We start from the raw sequence: 19,771 nt of genomic DNA, 5'->3' as shown, positions 1-19,771 counted from the left end.
TAAAAAAAAGGGGGGGGGGGGGGAGGTCAGACCTTTACAAATTTTTTTTGACAATTTGATTCCATGTAAAGTGTACTTCCTCTTTAATCTATCCCAAGACCAAGAAAGGCATTACGAATGTATATAAATATCACAAAGAATTTCACTGTAACCCCCTCCTCCCTTGCGAATCACACAAACTGAATAACACAAGGTTAAGAACACAAATACATGTTTCTTGAATTTCATTTGTCCCTCTCGAGTAAAAATAAACAATATGGGACTTGTACACATACTGATATGCATTCATGGTGCTTAGACATTGTCTCGCTCATCAGATTGAGCAACCAAAATTAATGGTAAGATACAAAATACACTCAGTTTGTCTGCTTATCTACATTTATCTTCTCCCGCATGACTTTATTTGTCTCTGAACTCGGACAAATTGCTATTTAGCCCATAAACCATTCTAATATCCAGTAAGGCTAGACACATTTGGTCTAATATCCAAGTTGAGCTATCACCATTTATATGACACCTAGATGGATCCTTATCATTTTTTTTTTTTTTTTTGTTTTTTTTTTGACCGATTGACTGTATATTAATATAATCTGCCAACCTGTGCGCTTTGAAACACCAGTATAAAGCGCCCTACAAATGTTATTATTATTATTATTATTATTATTGTTTGTTTATTGATCATTCCGCCCATTTTACAATGAAGTCCTCACAGGTGCAATTTTGGACCCATTCATCGTGCAATTTTTGTATCCATACAATCTTGTCTATTGCACCCACGCATCGAGACCGCAGGCACCACAAGTAAAAACACTCGTGTTTGCAGCGCACGTGTTGTACGTACAAGACTATCTACAGACCAAGCTTGCACTGCATGGGCATATTTTGCATCAAAATTCATAAATTTCATATGACAAAGGATCCATTTGTAGGTGTCATATAAATCAAGTAATGAATACTCTTTTCATTCGTGCAATGGATAAAATACTTCATTCAGTGAAAGATGAAATGAATAGTCCATTAAACTCGGCTACGCCTCGTTGAATGGATCATTTCATCTTTCACCTCATGATGTATTCTGTCCATTGCACTCATAAACATTCAGTATTTGTATCTAATTATATATGGTTAGAAGCACGACGTATGATTCAAATTTTCATTTTACAAAATGCAAAATTATCAAAGTGGAAATGAGACAATCTGGGCAATAGACTAAATGAAAATTAGAAAAAGAGGGTATTGAAGTGATGACCAAAGTGCAAGTTAATAGTATACAAATAGCGAATAGGCACGAGTGCGATGGTGCGAGAATTTGCATAAGGCGTCAGAAAGAAGCTCTATTCAACAAGGCATGCCAAGTTGAATAGAGTGTCTCTTTCTTTTACCAAATGCCAAATCTCGCACAATTGCATGAATAAGTACATTCGCTGTCCGTCTTGTACAATGCCTCCGAAGTTAGCGAAAAAAGAACAATAATCATTCTTTTTTCCTATGTTAATCAATGAAATTAATTATAGAAAGCAAAAAATCAAAATCCCTCAACACGCATCTGACCTGCAGCAGCAATGCGTATTTAGCCAGCATATTGTACCTGCATTTACTAAGCGCAATGCATTTAATCATAATTTTTATATTGACGTCATCTTGTTCCTGACCATGCAATGGTACATTATGGACGTTACGTGTGCAACGGTATGAATGTTTGACATTCAGCCACTAGCGTACCTAAGGGGGGGCAGACTGCCCCCCCCCTGACGAATCACAAATCATGCAAAGGACGTATCCCTGCCCCCCCTGACGAGTCAAAACTGATCCCTGATGAGCCACAAGTGGCCCCTCCTTTGAACTTGAAAACTTTTTTTTTTTTGCTTGTCAATTTTTTTTCGGGTGCGAAATGTCCTTTACTTGTGGTTGAAGACCTTTTGTTTGTTTTTGCTTGTCACATTTTTTGGCGGACAATTTGCCCCCCCTTTGGAAAATCCTAGGTACGCCACTGCATTCAGCCTCCAATTTGTTCACATACAACAAGCTATTAAAAGTCAGCGTTGTACAACAGACAAAATGGGTTTAGCCCACGTGTTATTAGACTGAGAAATAGACTAACTGCTTGTATACCAAGTGAATAATAAACCACATCTAGCATTCAAAATGCTCAAGAATATCAGGTACCCATTTAGACCGAGGTTGAGAATATCAATTATGGACCATTATATGGTTATATATTATATGGACCAACGCGTTCTTAGCTTGTTGTACGCGAGCAAGTGGGAGGTTGAATGTCAAACATTGGCGACGTCACAATACGATTTAATTCACTGCGCTCAGTAAAAATGAAGGTGCAATGCGCGAATAGGCTGCTGGCTCAATGCGCAAGGCTGCCCAAGGTCATGTGCGCTTGTGGGATTTTGGTTTTCGCTTTCAATTTTTTTGCTCACTTTTCATAGATTACTGCAGGGAAAAACTAGTTTTTTCATATTTTCGCTAAACTCCAAGGCGTTGTACAACACAAATAGCGAATATTCTTATTCGTGCAATGGTGTGAGATTTCGCATTCGGTGAAAGGAAGAAACACTCTATTCAACTCGGCTAACGCCTCATTGAATAGAGCATCTTTCTTTCACGGTCACCTGATGCGAAATCTCGCACCATTGCACTCATGCCTATTCGCTATTTGTATACTGTCTTTCCAAAGGACATAAGCATCACGGTGGGGTTTGAACCCTGGAAATTGTGTTCAAAGTCCATCCACAACAAATTCCAGTGGCCATAAACATTCTTATTCTGTCCCAAGGAACAAGAGAAAGTATATCCGCTTGAAGCTTTCTTATACCATATTAATACATTTGTAATAAAGGAGGTTTTCTCATAGAAAAGGGGTTTATTTTTTTTTAAATGCCATTTAATAAAAAGTACACCTTAACAGATTTTACAGCAGGAAAGGGGGCCTTGAAGTTTGAATCAATTAGAATAAATACATGTACCACATATAGATTCTGAGGAACAAAATGTGGGACTGTCATTGCATACTCTTTCAAAAGTTAAATCCTCTTTGGATATTACAACTGTATAAGCAAGGGCATCAACCAGTCTGCTGTGCAAACCTTTCACTGAAGTTAAGGGTCTGAATGTGCAAGACTATAATAATGCCTTATGGACTGAATGCCTGAATTGAAACAGCAATTTTTATATGCGATAGTCTTTGTCTGAAGACCCACTTGTTGATCAAAGTTTCAATCCGGGTCTGTGCCTGCAGACTAGGTATCAGCCAGTCCTCCAAGGAGAATTTGTGAACGATACAAATGCTCCGATTCCTTTTCTTTTCTCTCTGTAATTATGGTATGTCTCTAAGAACAATAATTTAAAGACAGCTCCACTCTCTATGATTACAAGCCTTCAAGCCAGGCATAACTTAAACTGTCTATTCATCAGCTATCAGGCTGTCATGACTTGCCCTCACTCGCCGGCGATGACAACAATTTTTCACTATCGTATTTACCGCTCTCCAAATCTTCAAGCACCTTAGGGGCTACACACTTGTCGAAGATGTCGCGGGGGGTGATAGGGTCTTGCTGTGTGTCCGGGCACTTGTAGGACACGTAAGCCTTCAGCTGCAAGGAAAATAATAGGATTAAAATAAATATGAACACGAAACATTATTGGTGAGATCAATACAAAGACAGTCTTCCTGTATGTATACCATATTTAACAGCAGAGAGCGCATTCAACAATATTTATAAGCTACTTTGAAATTGTGTTATGACTTAGGATTAGGAAAATAACAGGATTGAAAGCAATATGAACATGAAAAACTATTGGTGAAATAGTTACAAGGACAGTTTTTCTGTATGTATATGTGTCATTCCATGGGGTTGGGGTAACAAAATCGTGTGATGTCCATGTAATGGTGGTATCGGCATTTTCATTTCACAGAGAATATCATTTGAAATGGGGTTGAGTTTTGATGTGTCAATTTAAAGATGAGGTCCAATCATAGTTAATAGTAATTCAGCTGGAAATTGGGGATGTTTAAAGGGATGGTCTGGGCTGAAAATATTTATATCTTAATACATAGAGTAGAATTCACTGAGCAAAATGCCGAAAATTTCATCAAAATCGGATAAAAAATAATTAAGTTATTGAATTTTAAAGTTTAGCAATATTTTTGTTTTCTTATGTTATTACATAAAATCATAATTTTTTCATTATTTCATACTTGTGTGAATAATATGTCTCCCTTATAATGAAATAAGATGCACTAAATCAGTTGTCATTCCAATTTTTCTACTTCTTGGAGGACAAAATTTGAATGAACCTCATTTCGTATAATAAAATACAAAAGAACAAGTGGAGATGTGACATCATCAGCCCACCTAATGAATATTCATGACGACTGTTTTCCCCAAGTATTGCTTAACTTTAAAATTCAATAACTTTGTTATTTGTTATCCGATTTTGATGAAATTTTGGGCATTTTGCTCAGTGAATTCTACTCTATTTATTAAGCTATAAATACTTTCAGCCCGGACCATCCCTTTAAACATCCCCAATTTCCAGCTGAATTACTATTAACTATGATTGGACATCATCTGCTGCAGAACAAATACAAAGTTTTACCACCATTACATGGACATCACGTTGGTATAACATTGACAATAAATTCTCAGGTGTGATGCTTGAGAAGTAAAACTTGGTGGGACACTATTTATTTTTGCAGGTAATTTTATGCGCACATTCTGCAATATCAGCTACTCTGAAATTGGAAATGACTTATGATTAGGATTAGGAGTTAGGATTTTGAACATGAGTACAGAGTATGATTAATTATATTAACACCCAATAAAAATTATGTGTACAATAGTATAGGTTTTATAACTAATCCTATGGTTCCTCTCATTAAAAAATAACCATCCATACAAAAAAAATTACATGTTTCAAACAAAGGTTTAATTATGAAATTGGAAATGACTTATGATTAGGATTAGGAGTTAGGATTTTGAACATGAGTACAGAGTATGATTAATTATATTAACACCCAATAAAAATTATGTGTACAATAGTATAGGTTTTATAACTAATCCTATGGTTCCTCTCATTAAAAAAATAACCATCCATACAAAAAAAATTACATGTTTCAAACAAAGGTTTAATTATGACTTACAAAAACCGTCCGTCTTGAAGAAAGTTGTGCGTAGAGTAAGTAAAATAGAGTATTATGAAACACTCATCTACGCCCTGTATTTTGTAAAAACCTACAACCAGATGATTTCGTTTTTACAAGACTATTTTCCTACGTTATAGTCAAAGGCAGAAATTTTGTGCTAACCTGTTTCAATTACTAACAGACTTTTTTTTCCTCAAAGTAATGGTTGTTAATCTTATAGCAGTGGTATGATTTTATCCTAGGCTAACTTTGGCTGCACTTTTACAGAGTGCCATTTGCCACCTTATTCATCAATATTTTTCAATCATGCGGTGAACAGTTCTAAAAAAAAAATATCAATTTTGTTATGAAATGTGATTAATATGATCAGGCAACGGCATCCAGCATCAGATCCTACAAAGCATTTCATGGGCCCCATTTTCTGGGGGACAATAGTGACTCTATTATGCTTGTGCATGGGCCCATACATTAATTCTTTGTCAGAGCTGATGCTGGATACACTAGTGATGATGATGATGTACAGTAAATAAAGTTGTTTTTCAGCATTATTACCGGGAAATCGTCTAGACTGGGCACCACAATCTCTGGAATCATTTCTTTTACATTCCTCCAAGTAGCTGTTAAGATGAAAAAAGAACAAAACAACAACATGAAAATAGGCCTGTATTCTGTACTTGGGTATAATTCAAACTCTTGTCTAAAGTTGCGGTTTAATTATGGTCAGCCAGTTGTGACACAAATCTCTAAGGCCCGTATTCTGAAGTCAGGTTTAACTTAAACCATGGTCTAACTCTGTGCTAAGATTATGGGAAGCCAAACGTTTCAAAATTTTGTTCACATTGAATGCTTCACATGTTTACTGTGTTCTTTACTAATTCTTTAATGGTGAAGAAAACTGTCATACTTACCCTTCCCAGGCAGTAAATGTTTTGGGAGTCAAATGAGCTGATACATTGAACCTTTATTGTTACAGATTTATGTTACAACTGGCTTTCCATAGTTAAACCACAACTTAAAACCAGAGTTTAAATTAAGCCTGAATTCAGAAAACGGGCCTGAAAGTACACCACTGGCGTAAATCCTTGCGTCACACCTGTTGCTCGGGGGGGGGGGGGGGTGATCTATTGTTCCACCACCCCCCCCCCCCCCCCCTCTTGAATAGCATGATTCATGCCTGTGAAGTACAAGCTCACTTTATGAGCTCATTTGACACTTGAAATAATTTGTGACTGTCTGGGAATAAAAACTAGAATATTTTTATCCATAAAAACATGGAGAAAGAACATAGTAAACATTCATGTAAGAAATATGTGTAAACAATGCAAACAACATACACAGGTAGGCCTATCTGATGTTTCTGGCTACCGTACGCATGATTTTAGCAGAGAGAGTTAGACCATTGCCTATGTTTACATTGTAACTAGACCACAAACTTTGGAATTCCTGACACATACATTCAAGAGTTAATTATGTTTGCAAAGTTTTTTATCATCGTGTCTGCTTCTCATATTGAAGTCTCTATCGGAGCCATTTACTATGAAACCTTTAAAGTGCCCTTTCTAGGGGTGATTTGGGATGTGATGAGGATTAAAGAGAAATGCCAGTAGTTGCAGTAAACACTGATTTCATGAGAAAGTCTGTAAAACCAGGCTTAATTGTCAGTATATCGTCGAGGATCTGGATCTGGTACAGTTACATAAACTAAACTTTGTGAAATCTTGAAATCTACGCTGAAAAATGTTCACGCTGAAGATCACTAACACAGATAAGCGCACGTGGGACAGTGTATTATTATTGCTTTGAATGTCGGCCCGACGCTCGACCCAAATCCTGTGCTTATTTGCTGATTTCTCAGCAATTACACAATTTCTTCCAGAATCCTTTGGCACATATGTTTTATTTATACAAACAGACACTTTGGTGGTCATTTCATTGGATTCTGTACGAACTCATTTTGATATCGTTACCACAACTGGAATTTACCTTCAAAATTGTCTGTATACTCTTATGTATTTCCAAATATTTCAAGCTATATAGTTTGTTTACTTACTTCTGACACCATATCCAGTGGGCTGTATGCGAGAGGCTGTTGGAAGGAAAATGGGGAAGAATGAAAAGATTAAGATTTAGATTTTTTTTTCCTTTATTTTCTATCAGCAAAATCCCTCCAAAAATACAAAGTCAACTATTTTTACAGAATTTTCAATCAAACATAATAATTGATTAAATCATATTCATTTCAAAGCCTATGTAAGTTCTCCTAAAGCTATGGATAAGAGCATGTTTTTTTTTCAATTATTCCTGATCCTGCATAGAACTATCAAAATGATTGGATAAAATGACCTGAAATATAAACCATTTTATTTCATTATAATTGTATAATCATTGCCATTGGGTTGATATAGCCAGACAGACAATTAAACAATGCAGCATTTTGATGATCCCGCAGACTGATCAGCTCGTGATATAACAAAATTGATTTCCACTATGATAAAACTCAAAAGCCAATATGGAAGCGTGCCTATAATAACCATGTCGTCATCTGCAAATTTTCTTGCAGCAATGCAGTTCCTACAAAAACAATGCAATAAGCACGTCAGTGCCAGTGGAATCACTTTAATTATAAGAGCCTCCAGGCTAGGTGGCCAAGAAACTTAACGTTTTCACATAACGTTAGTCTTAATAACGTTAGACTTAGAGAGGTGATAATATTACACAATAAGAATTATTAAGGCCAATGTATTTTTAGCAAACTGTCCAAACCGCATAGCCAGGATTTAACTTTGGAGGGGGCAGTAAGTGCATGTGAAGCGTGGTGCCAACACTTACAGAGCGCACTCCCTAGGGGGGAGGGTGCAGGGAGTTTTTGATATCTCAAATTCAAATCAAACGAAGGCGTCTCTAACACCCTTATCAACTCAAATTCAATTAACCTGCTGTGATGAAAAAACTTGTTTTCGAAAAAAAAATAGGCGCCCAAAAGTGGAAAAAGATGAGGAATTTGAAATAATACTTCTTACCCCCTCCCGCGCGAAGCGAGAAGTTTGTGATATCTTATAAAATTCAAATAAAAAGAAGACATCTCTAGTACCCTTATGAACTCAATTTCAATTGACTTGCTGTGATGACAAAATGTTTTTGGAAGAAATTATGGGTGCCCGAAAATGGGAAGATTTTGAAATAATTTAATAAATTCACCTTACCGCACAAAACCTTTTATAAAAATTGAGAACAGAAAAAAATGCCTATTTTTATCACATCAGATTTGTTTGTAAAAGCTTTAGCGACATAAATTTCTTTAACTCGCAAAACAGAGTGCGGGTATATGCAGGGAGGAAATATTCCTTCCCGCGAATGGCGTTGAAGCTCTGAATTTTACAAATTTCTAGGAAACTTTAATTTCAACCTGCTCTATTATTTCTTGGATTATAGGCCTCTAACTCAATTACGAAGAACAAAGAGTTTAAAAGCACAGAAACCTCTTTGATCTATTTTGGAAGAAAAAAATTTGTAATTTCGCTCATTTCTCGCTTCCTTTTGTATGATTAAGAAATTTCAATGATATTCAGAATTTGAAATCAATGGCGCAAAACAAGAGGGGAGATGGATGTGCAGCGATATAGAATGAAGTGTCATATCGTACATACTTTTTTGCATAGAGCACGGCACAAATTATTGCCTCCCCCTTTAGATACTTTGACAAAAATTGCTTGCTGAAAAGCGGAAGAAATAGCATTTAGCATTTTAGGGATTGGTCATGTTTACCCGCTCCAAACAGAAGAGCCGAAGTTTTGTGACAATGCAATTTAAAAAAATAACACATTTCATACTCTTTACACCCATGTAATAGTTTATACTTTCTGGCAAGAATTTACCGAGTAGAGAAAAGGTGAGGGGAAACAAATTTGGAAAAGCAATTTTGATATTTTTTCCTGCGCGGAAGAAAAAATTTGTACGACATGCATGAAGAAAAAGGAGTAGATCTAACGTTAGAGGTCTACGTCTCCTCGTCTCATTTAGGTTTTTATTCTTTTGACACAAAGAAGATAGAAAAAACAATATAGGCCTACCCTTCTTCCCTTTTCTCTCTTCGCTTTTTTTTTCTCCTTTCCCCTTTCTTTTTATATTCTTTTCTCGGGGGCGTGGAGAGGCGCCCGTCAAAATTGTCAACAATATTTTTCTCGACTTGTCTGCCTTTCGATAAAAAAAATCATTCAAAGGACAAAGCCGATTCTTGTCTGTTTTTGTCTCGACATGCTTATTAAAGTTAAAGTTATAGATCCTGATTCCTAGTTGAAACCCGAGTTGAAACTTGAAATAGGGTGTCTGGAGAAAAAAAGTATTTTTCTTATTTCAAGAAAATATAATATTTTCTTTGTGAATTTGAAGAGAAATGACCTTCAGACTGACAGAAATGTAACATTTTTGAAAAAAATCAAATTATTGGCTGCAAAAAAGAAGAATGAAATTAGGTCAATTTTCAGCATTTCTCTGCCATAGACTGTGTAGACTGTAGTAGTTAAGAAATGGACACACACAAATCCAAATTTTTAGCTTCCGAGAGCTGTTATAAATTTATTATTAATGCCAAAAACTTGTCCATAAAGAGTCCAATATGATTTTTTATGCTCTATCTGATGGTATGATTTTTATAAAGATTTGGAAACCAGATCACAATGAAAAATTGCGACAAAGTGAAAAAAATTGTGCAAAACAGAAATTTCATTTTCCCATAGAAAATGCATGGAGAAATGGCAATCTCAACACACACGAAAATAAGGGTTTGCAATTTATCTCTAAATCCTTATTTAAAATGATCATATAAACTTGTCCTAACTGTCAAAACTTAAAAAGAAGCCCCTGAATTTTCTCTTTCCATACATGCCAAACACAAGTTAATAATCAATTCAGATCACATTTTTCTAGTAGCCTGAACTTCCCCCAAAAAATATGCCATATTTTCCCCTAAATCAGCCTGTTTTATGCTGACACTTTTCAGTGTGGCTTCAGACACCCTAGGCCTAGGGCTAGGCCCTACCGTAAGGGTACTAGTATTCAACCCGTTTGGAGAGTTTCTTCAAATATACAGAAATATGGAATTTTCCTGAATTTCAGACCTGTCTTATTTCCAAGAGCAAATGCTGGTTATTCTTTTCCCGTTATTTTTTTCTTCAACCCGTCAACTGCGTGCGCAGGCGATCAAATTTTACGGCGACGGTTTTTGGTACTAGTATTCAATCCGTCGGTACTAGTAATAGTATTCAACCTAGTGATGAAAGATGGCCCTGTCTCTCAATCTGCCCTTGTCCCATCCGACTAAGGACTAGACCATTTGAGATGAGACCAAACAGGGAATTAATCAAAGCCAGAGACTTACATAGATCTAGATCTAATTTAGCAATCTAAACCCTTTTGAAATTTGCTATCAATCCTCACTAGGTTGAATACTAGTACCATTCAGTGCAAAAAAAGGCCATCGCCGCATAATTCGATCCTCCGTGCATACAGTCGACAGATTGATAAAGAAAATACCGACAACAGATTACCCTGGAAATAACAAAGGTATGAAATTAAGATAAATTCCCTATTTCTAAATATTTTGGGGAATATGTCAAAATCTTTGAATTATGCCGGGTTGAATACTAGTGCCCATACGGTACTTGAAATTGGAAATGGAATTTGGATTTGAATTTACGCGTTTTGAAGAAATGTGAAAAAATACAGTTTCGTTCTTACTGTTAGGATGAAAATTCTTATTTCCGCGTTTACTCGTCATCTCCTTGTGTCTGTTGGCCCCTCTAGTAAAACCACGAAGTAAATTTCTTAAAACTGGCATTTTTATGTCGGAAACTTCCCACGATATGAGTTGATGAAGGAGCCGACACAATTTTCGGTACGTGGGGCATAACTTATGTCATTGCGCGCAAGCGCAGTAAACTCAGAGGTCTATACACATCACCCAGGCTAAATTCGAACCCCAAAGCAACCGGACTCGTCGAATGCAAAAAATACCATGGAGATCATCATTTTCCATAGTTATTATATCACAATTTAAGAACATGTAGGCCTATAAAGATCAACATAGACAGTACAATAAGTTGAATTAAAGAAGAGAAGGCCATCTATCAGATGGTCATTTTACGTTTTTGTAAACACCTAATGAATGTGTAAGGGTTGAAGACCCAGCTAGACCCCGCCTAGCTCCGATTCCGCGGCTCCTGACTGTTCTAGTAGGCCAATACAAAAATATCAATATTTCCCAATAAGTAGGCCTACAGCAGTTAACTTCATTGATGAATGAAAAATCTAGTATCCATCTTTGGGTAGCCATTCAGATATTCAAATGTTTTAAGTCTTCATTCTTTTGAACTTGTATATGGCCGTACGCAATGGGGGGGGGGGGGGCAGGGGGCAACTATTTTAATGAAAGTTTTCACAAAATTATCCACTGTCGCTTTAGCAAAAGCTCAGTCACTAATTATTCCCTCACTTGCAAGTCCCCCTGATAATTTTTTTTTGCGTACAGCCACGACATTATTTTGTGTGTATTGAATTATATTGAATTTCACTTGTGAAATAAATCTTTAGTTTTGGACCAATAAAAACATCTTTATAGCAAGAGATGATGTTTCTCTTCAGTGGTAACTAAAAAAAGTTTGCCTGGCGAGTGAGAGGCAAATTTGAAAACCTTTATATAATTGAGAGACAAAGGGGATTGCAAGGTCGATTGTAAAGCTTGTATGTATCCAAGCTGAACATCTAATCGTATAGGCCAACAATTCTTTAATTTAGAGTGTTTTGATATTGAAAACAAAATAAGACCTTTTTGTAGGTGCCCTGCGAAAATCTGCGTTATTTATTATATGGATAATTCTCTCTTTATTTTTCCCCTCTCCACAATATACCCTTCACCTCTCTCTCATAACTCCGCTCCCACACCACTGCACATCTTCAACTGCTGCCCGGACCAAGAACTAAAACCAACTACGGTGACAGATCCTTCTCAGTTATTGCCCCGAAGCTCTGGAACAATCTCCCCTTTAAGTACGTGAGGCATCATCGTTAGAACTGTTTAAGTCCCTCCTTAAAACCCACCTCTTTTAATAAGTTTCACTTGCCTATTTTTCGCTTGTTTTGTTCTGTATGAAATTATCCCCCTTAGTTAATTGGCATTATCATATTGTGTTCAGATTTTTTAAGTCGAATTGTACGCTTAGTTATTAGGATAATTTAAATTTACATAGTTTTTTTACATGATTATCGACCCAATATATTTAAGTTGTGTATTCACCGATTATCTCTTTATTTGCAGGTATAATTAATTTTTCGTAATTTTGTTTTCACTTTTAGTTCCTTTGTTGATCTTTTTCTGAGATATCTTGTATTTTCCCCCTTCTTTCTTAGCGCTTTGAAACTTTTGTATAAAGCGCTCTATAAATTTTGTATATTATTATTATTATTATTATAACTGCTAAACTGCGCCAAGTTTGACATCTTTGATAGACATATGACGCACTATATAAATGAAGAGTTTGGTTGCAAAAGGTCCACTTTGGACCATTTCGAGAAAAATCATGTTTTTTTATTTTCACTTATTGCAATATTACTCTTTAAATTGTCACGATGTACTACCCTATCATGTGAACATAAAATTGGGTATAAAAGAAATCTACCTGTCTTCAATTTTTTTTATATGTATATTTTTTCAAAAATTATCATTGTGGACCTAACCCCTTTTGCAAGCAAACTGAAATTAATCCAATCTCTTTTGGCACTTTTATTCACGTTTTAATGTGACTTTCAAATTTTCTTTGGTATCATCAGAGCGACTAAAAATCTATAGAATTGAGACAGAAAACAATACAGTTTATGAAAAATGGATCCCACCCCTTTTGACAAAATTAATGAGCTCTTCAGAATAGTTTGGTTGCAAAAAAAAAATCATTTTTTTTATTCTCCCATTTTGCAATATTCTTACTAAGAATAGGGGAAACTAAATTTTCATGATACCCTACAATGTGAACATAAAATTGGCTTAAGAAATGTACCTATCTTCATAAAAAAAAAATTATTTTACCCCAAAAAATTCTTTGTGAATCTATTACCCCTTTTGCAACCTAACTGAAATGGACCTAACACCTTTTGAAAAAAGGGGCTTTTTCTTTGCCATTTCAAGTGTCCACTTATTTGATGGGAAATTCAACGTTTCTTTGGTATCATCTTATAGAGCTACTAAAATTCTAGTATATATTGAGACCCCCCCCCCCAAAAAAAAAAAAAAAAAAAATCAAATTTGTTGAAAAACCCCTTTTGCAACTGAGCTCAGCAAAATCAGTCAAACGACGATCCTTGTCCCACAGCGCTGACCCCCTCCCTTTCCCGTGGAAAGAGAGGAACATTTTCTTTTAAGAGAGTACATGTACATAAATCAGAATTTGATAGATGATTTAAATTTACTATGAATGAATGAGTATAAGGCCCATCTAAATAGCCGATGACCTTGAAAACGGAATGAATAAAGGGAGTTAGCTATTCTTGAACACTTTACGAAATATGTGCACTTAGTTAATTTCTGCGTTAAAAAAATCAGCAAAGAAAAACTGTATTACATAATAAACAATTTCAATTCAAATTCAATAAAGATATAGGCCCCCATGGAGAAAATACTTTAAAAATAAATAAATAAATACAACATGAACGCATGAAACCATTATTGTCGTGAGCAACAGTTCAAGACCCTTTCACTGCCAATAAACGGCCAAGGTTGGTTTGAAAGCCATTCAAGTTTTTGTTAACCATGCAGAAAAGGGAATAAACCAAAAAATGAAACAAGTGGAAACGTGAATCCCGGTACCTGTATTTTCACCCTCTTGAGTCGGATCGTTACTCGGTTTCAATGCCGGATATCCACTTCAAATCAACATTCGACTCATTTAAGAGCGGATTGTATTGCATCCTATACGGATGTACACGTATTACACGAGTATTCCCATAATTATCAGTATTACTCTTTATAATAGGCATGGCGTCAGTTCGGGGATAAGGGTAATTATTAATTATTTTTTTTTAAATTCATGAAGGTAGAGGCCGTTTTAGCTAGCGCCGTGATAGATTGAGACTTTTAGTAGGGCTTATGTTATTCTAAAACTTCGACTTAACCTATCCTGGAAAAAAAAATCACCCTTCCACTCCCAGGGGGGGGGGGCACTCGACCAAAAAAGTAGTGGGTATGTGCCGCGGGCGAGACAAAAAACGGGGGCTTTGGAGCGGGCTTATTGTAAAAAGGAGGTAATCGAAACGGCTTCGGAACTACAAATGTTTGTGAAAACGGGGGTCCTTGGAACGGGTCGCCTGCGTGTGAGTGCGTATGCATCCCTATGGAACGTGCATGCAGCTAGCCCGGCGGCACGACTGCCGGGTGCGCTAGCGCAGAGGCGACGGTCGGACAGCGCTCTGCGGCCGCTTTTCACCAAAATTGCGACCGGAACTTCGTAACGGAAAATATGCGAAGCTTTGGAGCGGATTTCTTTCTTCTTTTTTCTCGATAAGAAGAAAATGCTATGCTTTGGAGCGGCTTTCTTTGTTCTTTTTCTCAATAAGACAAAAATGCTATGACTTGGAACGGAAATTTGAGTGTAAAAATGGGGGTCCCCTCCGCGGCACATACCCACTATGCATTATATACTGAGTGCCCCCCCCCCCCGGGCTTCCACTATTACAGTAGTTCAGGGGCCGCGGAACGGTTTTTAAAGTGGGGGACGGATGTCCATACAAGAAATCACAATCAGTTCTGATGGTCATTTTACGTTTTTGTACACGGTTTTAGAAACAAAGGGGGGGGGGGGCTATATAAGTCCAACCAGCTCGCCCCCTTCCCCGTTTCCGCGGCCCCCTTTATAGTTCACATTAAATGCACTTAGACAGTATACAGGCATACTGATTCGCGGGTGGGGCGCTGGACACCGCCCAAGCTATTTTAATACTAAAATTTTTATATATTTTCATTAATACAAGTTTAAGTTCAATCTACATGACCTTACAGCATGAACATTGCATGATAATGTAATTTCACTTTTTTGTATTATTTCTCCTCGTTATCATTGAATTACCTGAATTACTGTATTTCATGGAATATTTTCAACTGTAGTTCATGGAATATTTTAATTAGAGGACTTTATCTTTGCCGCTTGAGTTCAGAACCTTATTAACATGATAATGTGATTGCTTGATTTCTTCGATGGCTTCACTCGCAGGTTTAAAACTGTCCAACATAAAGCAACCGGGGGGGGGGGGGTTGTTTCAAAAAGATACCCGCAAGTCACGTCTTGCACGGAACGACTTGACAGAGCCATAAGTCACACTGAAATCTTTGTGAAACCCCCCCCCCGGTTCCCGTTACAGTAAGCATACAAATAGATCGTGGGGCCAATCGCTTGTATCTATCATTATGTATGAAAAATTTAAATATAACCCATGATAAATCGCACTGGCGTACGGATGGGGGGGGGGGGCTATAGGAGTCTATCCCCCAGAATAAAATCACGACTAAGAAAATAACAACAACAAAAAAGGTGAAATATGATACAAATTTCGAAATAAATATGTCCTGATCACTGTTGAAAAAATAAATTTTCTTTCTTTGGGGCCCAAATATAATTATCAAAGGAAATAGAGATGTACTGGAAATATAGATAAACATTACCATTGCAAAAGCTGCAGAAATATAAATAACAGTAAATAAAAAAGCACCCTCGGTGCTTAACGGTAAATATGGTAATCATTGCATTATTGGGTTATTTATAATCATTACAATAGGTTACTTCCGCGTCGTTGTTATGGTCCATTTTGAACTTCCATGTACGAAAATGGTGTCCACCTTATAAATGACAGTGGTCCCAAGGGAAACGTGCACCATATTTCCTATCTGAGTGTCTGAGGCTGAAGAGAATGAAATGATTGTCAAATTTAGCTTTACTTTGACGCAGGGAATTGATATTGAATTTTTACATAAAAGAGTAAAATTGCAGCATATTCGGTATACACTGCAATGTGACAAGCATTGCAGGGATTAAGAGATTAAAAAATGTAGACAAAGAAATACAAAAAAAAACGCCGTTAGAAGTGCAGACGAAGGTAAAATTGTTTGCACACGATACTAGTTGCCGATGATACTTTTTTTGCACACGACACTATTGAAGAAGACAATTCTGGGCCACGTAACACGAAGGTTATACCTTGGTCACATTTGCTCTACGGCGGCCGTACGGCGAGTCAAAAACAGCCGTTTTGTTAATTTCAATTCAAACCACCTATATGCAGCTGGTACAAAAATGTTAAAACGGCTGTTTTCAACTCGCCGTACGGCCGCCGTAGAGCAAATGTGACCAAGGTATTAGCAATTAATTGCTTTAATGAAATGGCATATCAAGATCGTCGTTGCATTCGCATTCTGCTCAGTAAACTGATAAGGAGCTAATCAGAACCGTTCTTTTAAATTAACGAGTATTCGCAAACCTTTGTGTTACGGAGCCCTTGTATCAGTTCCTTTTCAAGGGCGGGGGGGGGGGGGGTTATCTTGGTAGCCTGCAATATTTTTACATCTTTGTAAACCTAGTTTGATTAAACCTAAAAATAACGAATTTCTCAGATATCTAAGAATTCAAAAGCCTACTAAAAAAACAGGGCATGTGTCGTGAGGATGATGAAACTGAAGGGGGAGGAGGCGCGGCCCGCCTCCGCGCCCTGAACCCTTGCGCTCAGGGAGCTGCACCATCTTGACAAGGAATAGACCAGTCCGGAGTTACCTCATGGGCAATTTCGGTCAAATGACCTTTCATGATTATGATAGGCATATTTCAAAGCAAGGTATTACGTAAGCATGCCTTACATAGCAGGGTGCAGAAATTGCATGGACCAGGTGATAGGGCTTTTTCACACGTGAATCTTGAATCATCATTGTATTGATAATTGCAATTCGTCTTCAGAATCATCGGACCTTTTCACACGCTCACTCGAAAACTGTAATTTGATTTCAAATTCCCGAGTGAATGCGGTATGTGTCCTTGGTGACTTGTCAATCAAAGCACTGCATCGCAAATACAATCTAAGAGGAGTGCATGACAATTGTTTTATCTCCGGAAGTGCTTGAAAGGACACGTTAGCTCCGCCCCCCCAAAAAAAATGATGTTTTGGAGGTCAAGCCTTTCACACGTAAAATTCGTACCGTAATTTGAGTGAAACTTAACTGGTGTTCACCTCCGGAGTAGAATTTGACTTCGTGATTGTGATTAGCGTTCGTAATACTAGTTTGGTTCCACACGTGCTGAAAATTCGTCATTAATCATTTAGCCTTATTTTTCACTGGAATCAACATTTAAATTACGATTTTCTTACCGTGTGAAAGGGCGGTAAAATAGCACACAATGAACACTCTATAGATGAAGGTATTTTTTTTTGCATTTCTACTTTGAATGCTTATTATAGCATGTTGTACAATGTAGCCCCACCCCCTACTAGCCCCTAATGAACGCATTGTTGTTTTTGTGGATCTAATGAAAAACCAAATTCAAAAGAATATATATATAATCAAGACATCAAAGTTGGTGCTAATCTCATTAAATATTACATGTGCACTGCCATTTCTCTAAAGTACAAATTACCTTCTGATCATGCGCAGAATGGAACTCCGAACTGGCTCATTGAGGACAGACTTTTCACTTTTCACTTAAATCAGTGCGCCGTTAGAGGTTTTTGTCACTTGCTGTCTTAGCAAGCAAGCGTGAAGTTTCAACACTAGCTAGCAACAGGCAACGGAATTCAAACGAGGACGGATTGATTTATTTTCGACAGGAAAAGTAATTTCGAAGTTCGAGAAAACGGAAAGAGCTAAAAACCATGGCGGGCAACCTCCATCTACTTTTCTTATCTTTAATCTTCGGAAATAAAGGGTGAGGTTTTTCTGTCCACAATCTTGGTAACATTGGAATTGAAAATGTTTTAGCTTACTACTTTTAAAAACCTTCAAAGTATAAAATTGTATAATATTTTCGTGATGCCAGCTTTATTTTTTTTTCAAAGACCTGTTCTTTGGAATAATTTACCGCATTCTTTCAAAACATGCCGAACCCTCAATTCATTCAAACGTTCTTTTTAGTTTGTATTTTTAATTTGCTTACAAAACAGTATAATTACGCTATTTTGAATGTACGTGTTAATATTTGTTTTCATTTATGTTATCTGTTTTTTTTTAATATTCATATTTTTTGTTTTAGATGTTGGGTCAACGTTCAATAAGGATATCTGCTCTTTTTTGTTTGCCTCTCATTCTCATAAATTTGTTTTTTTTGTATGTTGAGACTATGTTTTACTTATGTATTTTATGTATGTTTTTCATATATTTTTTTTATTGAGAATGTAAATAAATTGAACTAAATTGAAATTGGTGTACCTATATATTTAGAGCATTGTATCGCTGCAGACACAGTAATTGTTCCTTTCTTTCCTCTTAGCCTTTCCTTTTCATGCTTTTACTGGATCTAGATTTGATTTGATTTGATTTGATTTTTTTTCTTCTGCATTCATAACGTTCGTATACAATACAATTTTCATTACGTAACAAACACAATATATTGGTAATTGATTCTAAACTGGGTAAGTAAATTATTATTCTAAACAAGTATGATCTACTACCAATAAAGAAAATTTAACATTTACATTTACAGTTTGCAGGAGAAGGATTGTCATTATAAGCAGATTATTTGAAAAAAAAAACAACCCCGGAATAAAACTCATTAAATTAATACATACATTTATAAAGCAGAATGAATTTTTTTTTGCCGCAATTAATTATTTAATCATTTAATGTTAATGCTAATTAATTAATTGAATAATTAATGTTAATTTGATGTTTCAATGTTATTTAGATCACAATTAATTTCGATCAGTTCTTGTTTTCTCCCTATAATGTTCATTGGTTTAAATTTTATGCTATTCTTATAAACATTTTTATATAATGTAACTACTTTTGCATACAGGCGTGAAAAAGGGTAAGTTCCAGGTCTGGGCACATGCGATTGTTTTCGTTCAAAATTTCTTACAAGCTAGAAATGAAATTAATGCCTCATGTCCATTGAAAGAAGACAGGTCAGTGTGCTTTTTATAGGGCTACTTGTAAGTTACGTTAATCAAACGATGCTATAATATAATATAGGGTATTTATATTGCGCACATATCCACCTTGTTAGGTGCTCAAGGCGCTCCTATATTACCCGGCTAAGCTAGGCGTTCACAGCGCACACAGCTTTTTAAGGAAATACTTCCTACCGGTACCCATTTACCTCACCTGGGTTGAGTGCAGCACATTGTGGATCAGTTTCTTGCTGAAGGAAATTACGCCATGGCTGGGATTCGAACCCACGACCCTCTGTTTCAAAGTCCGGAGACTAATCCACTGGGCCAAAACGCTCCACATATACCTATGTGACACTTACGAGTATCAAAATGAACGATAAATTGAGAATTGTGAGACACCGGGAAAAAGTTTGATGAAGGACGTGTCTGACGTCATACACTGCAATACTTGTCATGTACAACTATAGTGTCAGTACTTCTTGG

At 36.5% G+C, this 19,771-nt stretch overlaps 1 protein-coding gene across 1 annotated transcript; it reads right to left on the bottom strand.

Moving 5' to 3' along the window:
- Positions 1-207: 207 nt before the first annotated feature.
- LOC129266161 (large ribosomal subunit protein mL41-like) lies at positions 208-11,088 on the bottom strand. Its single transcript, XM_064103882.1, has 4 exons — positions 10,895-11,088; positions 7,209-7,244; positions 5,711-5,775; positions 208-3,605 (listed from the first exon to the last, which is right to left on the bottom strand). The coding sequence occupies exons 1-4, from the start codon at positions 10,992-10,994 to the stop codon at positions 3,438-3,440; spliced, it is 369 nt and encodes a 122-aa protein (XP_063959952.1). The 5' UTR covers positions 10,995-11,088; the 3' UTR covers positions 208-3,437.
- Positions 11,089-19,771: the final 8,683 nt, after the last annotated feature.

Source organism: Lytechinus pictus, chromosome 8, assembly GCF_037042905.1.
Source record: "Lytechinus pictus isolate F3 Inbred chromosome 8, Lp3.0, whole genome shotgun sequence".
In the NCBI taxonomy this organism is placed as follows: domain Eukaryota; kingdom Metazoa; phylum Echinodermata; class Echinoidea; order Temnopleuroida; family Toxopneustidae; genus Lytechinus; species Lytechinus pictus.
The sequence above is the reverse complement of the archived record's forward strand: the minus strand, read 5'-3'. Positions and strand labels throughout refer to the sequence as shown.

What these genes read in the sequence shown, in the direction of transcription:
- LOC129266161 (XM_064103882.1), bottom strand. Translation starts at nt 10,994, where the DNA reads ATGCCAGTTTTAAGAAATTTACTTCGTGGTTTTACTAGAGGGGCCAAC. An exon ending in CACTGGATATGGTGTCAGAA is followed by an intron (nt 5,776 to 7,208) that starts GTAAGTAAACAA and finishes TCATCTTAACAG; the next exon opens with CTACTTGGAGGAATGTAAAA. An exon ending in CCAGTCTAGACGATTTCCCG is followed by an intron (nt 3,606 to 5,710) that starts GTAATAATGCTG and finishes TTTTCCTTGCAG; the next exon opens with CTGAAGGCTTACGTGTCCTA.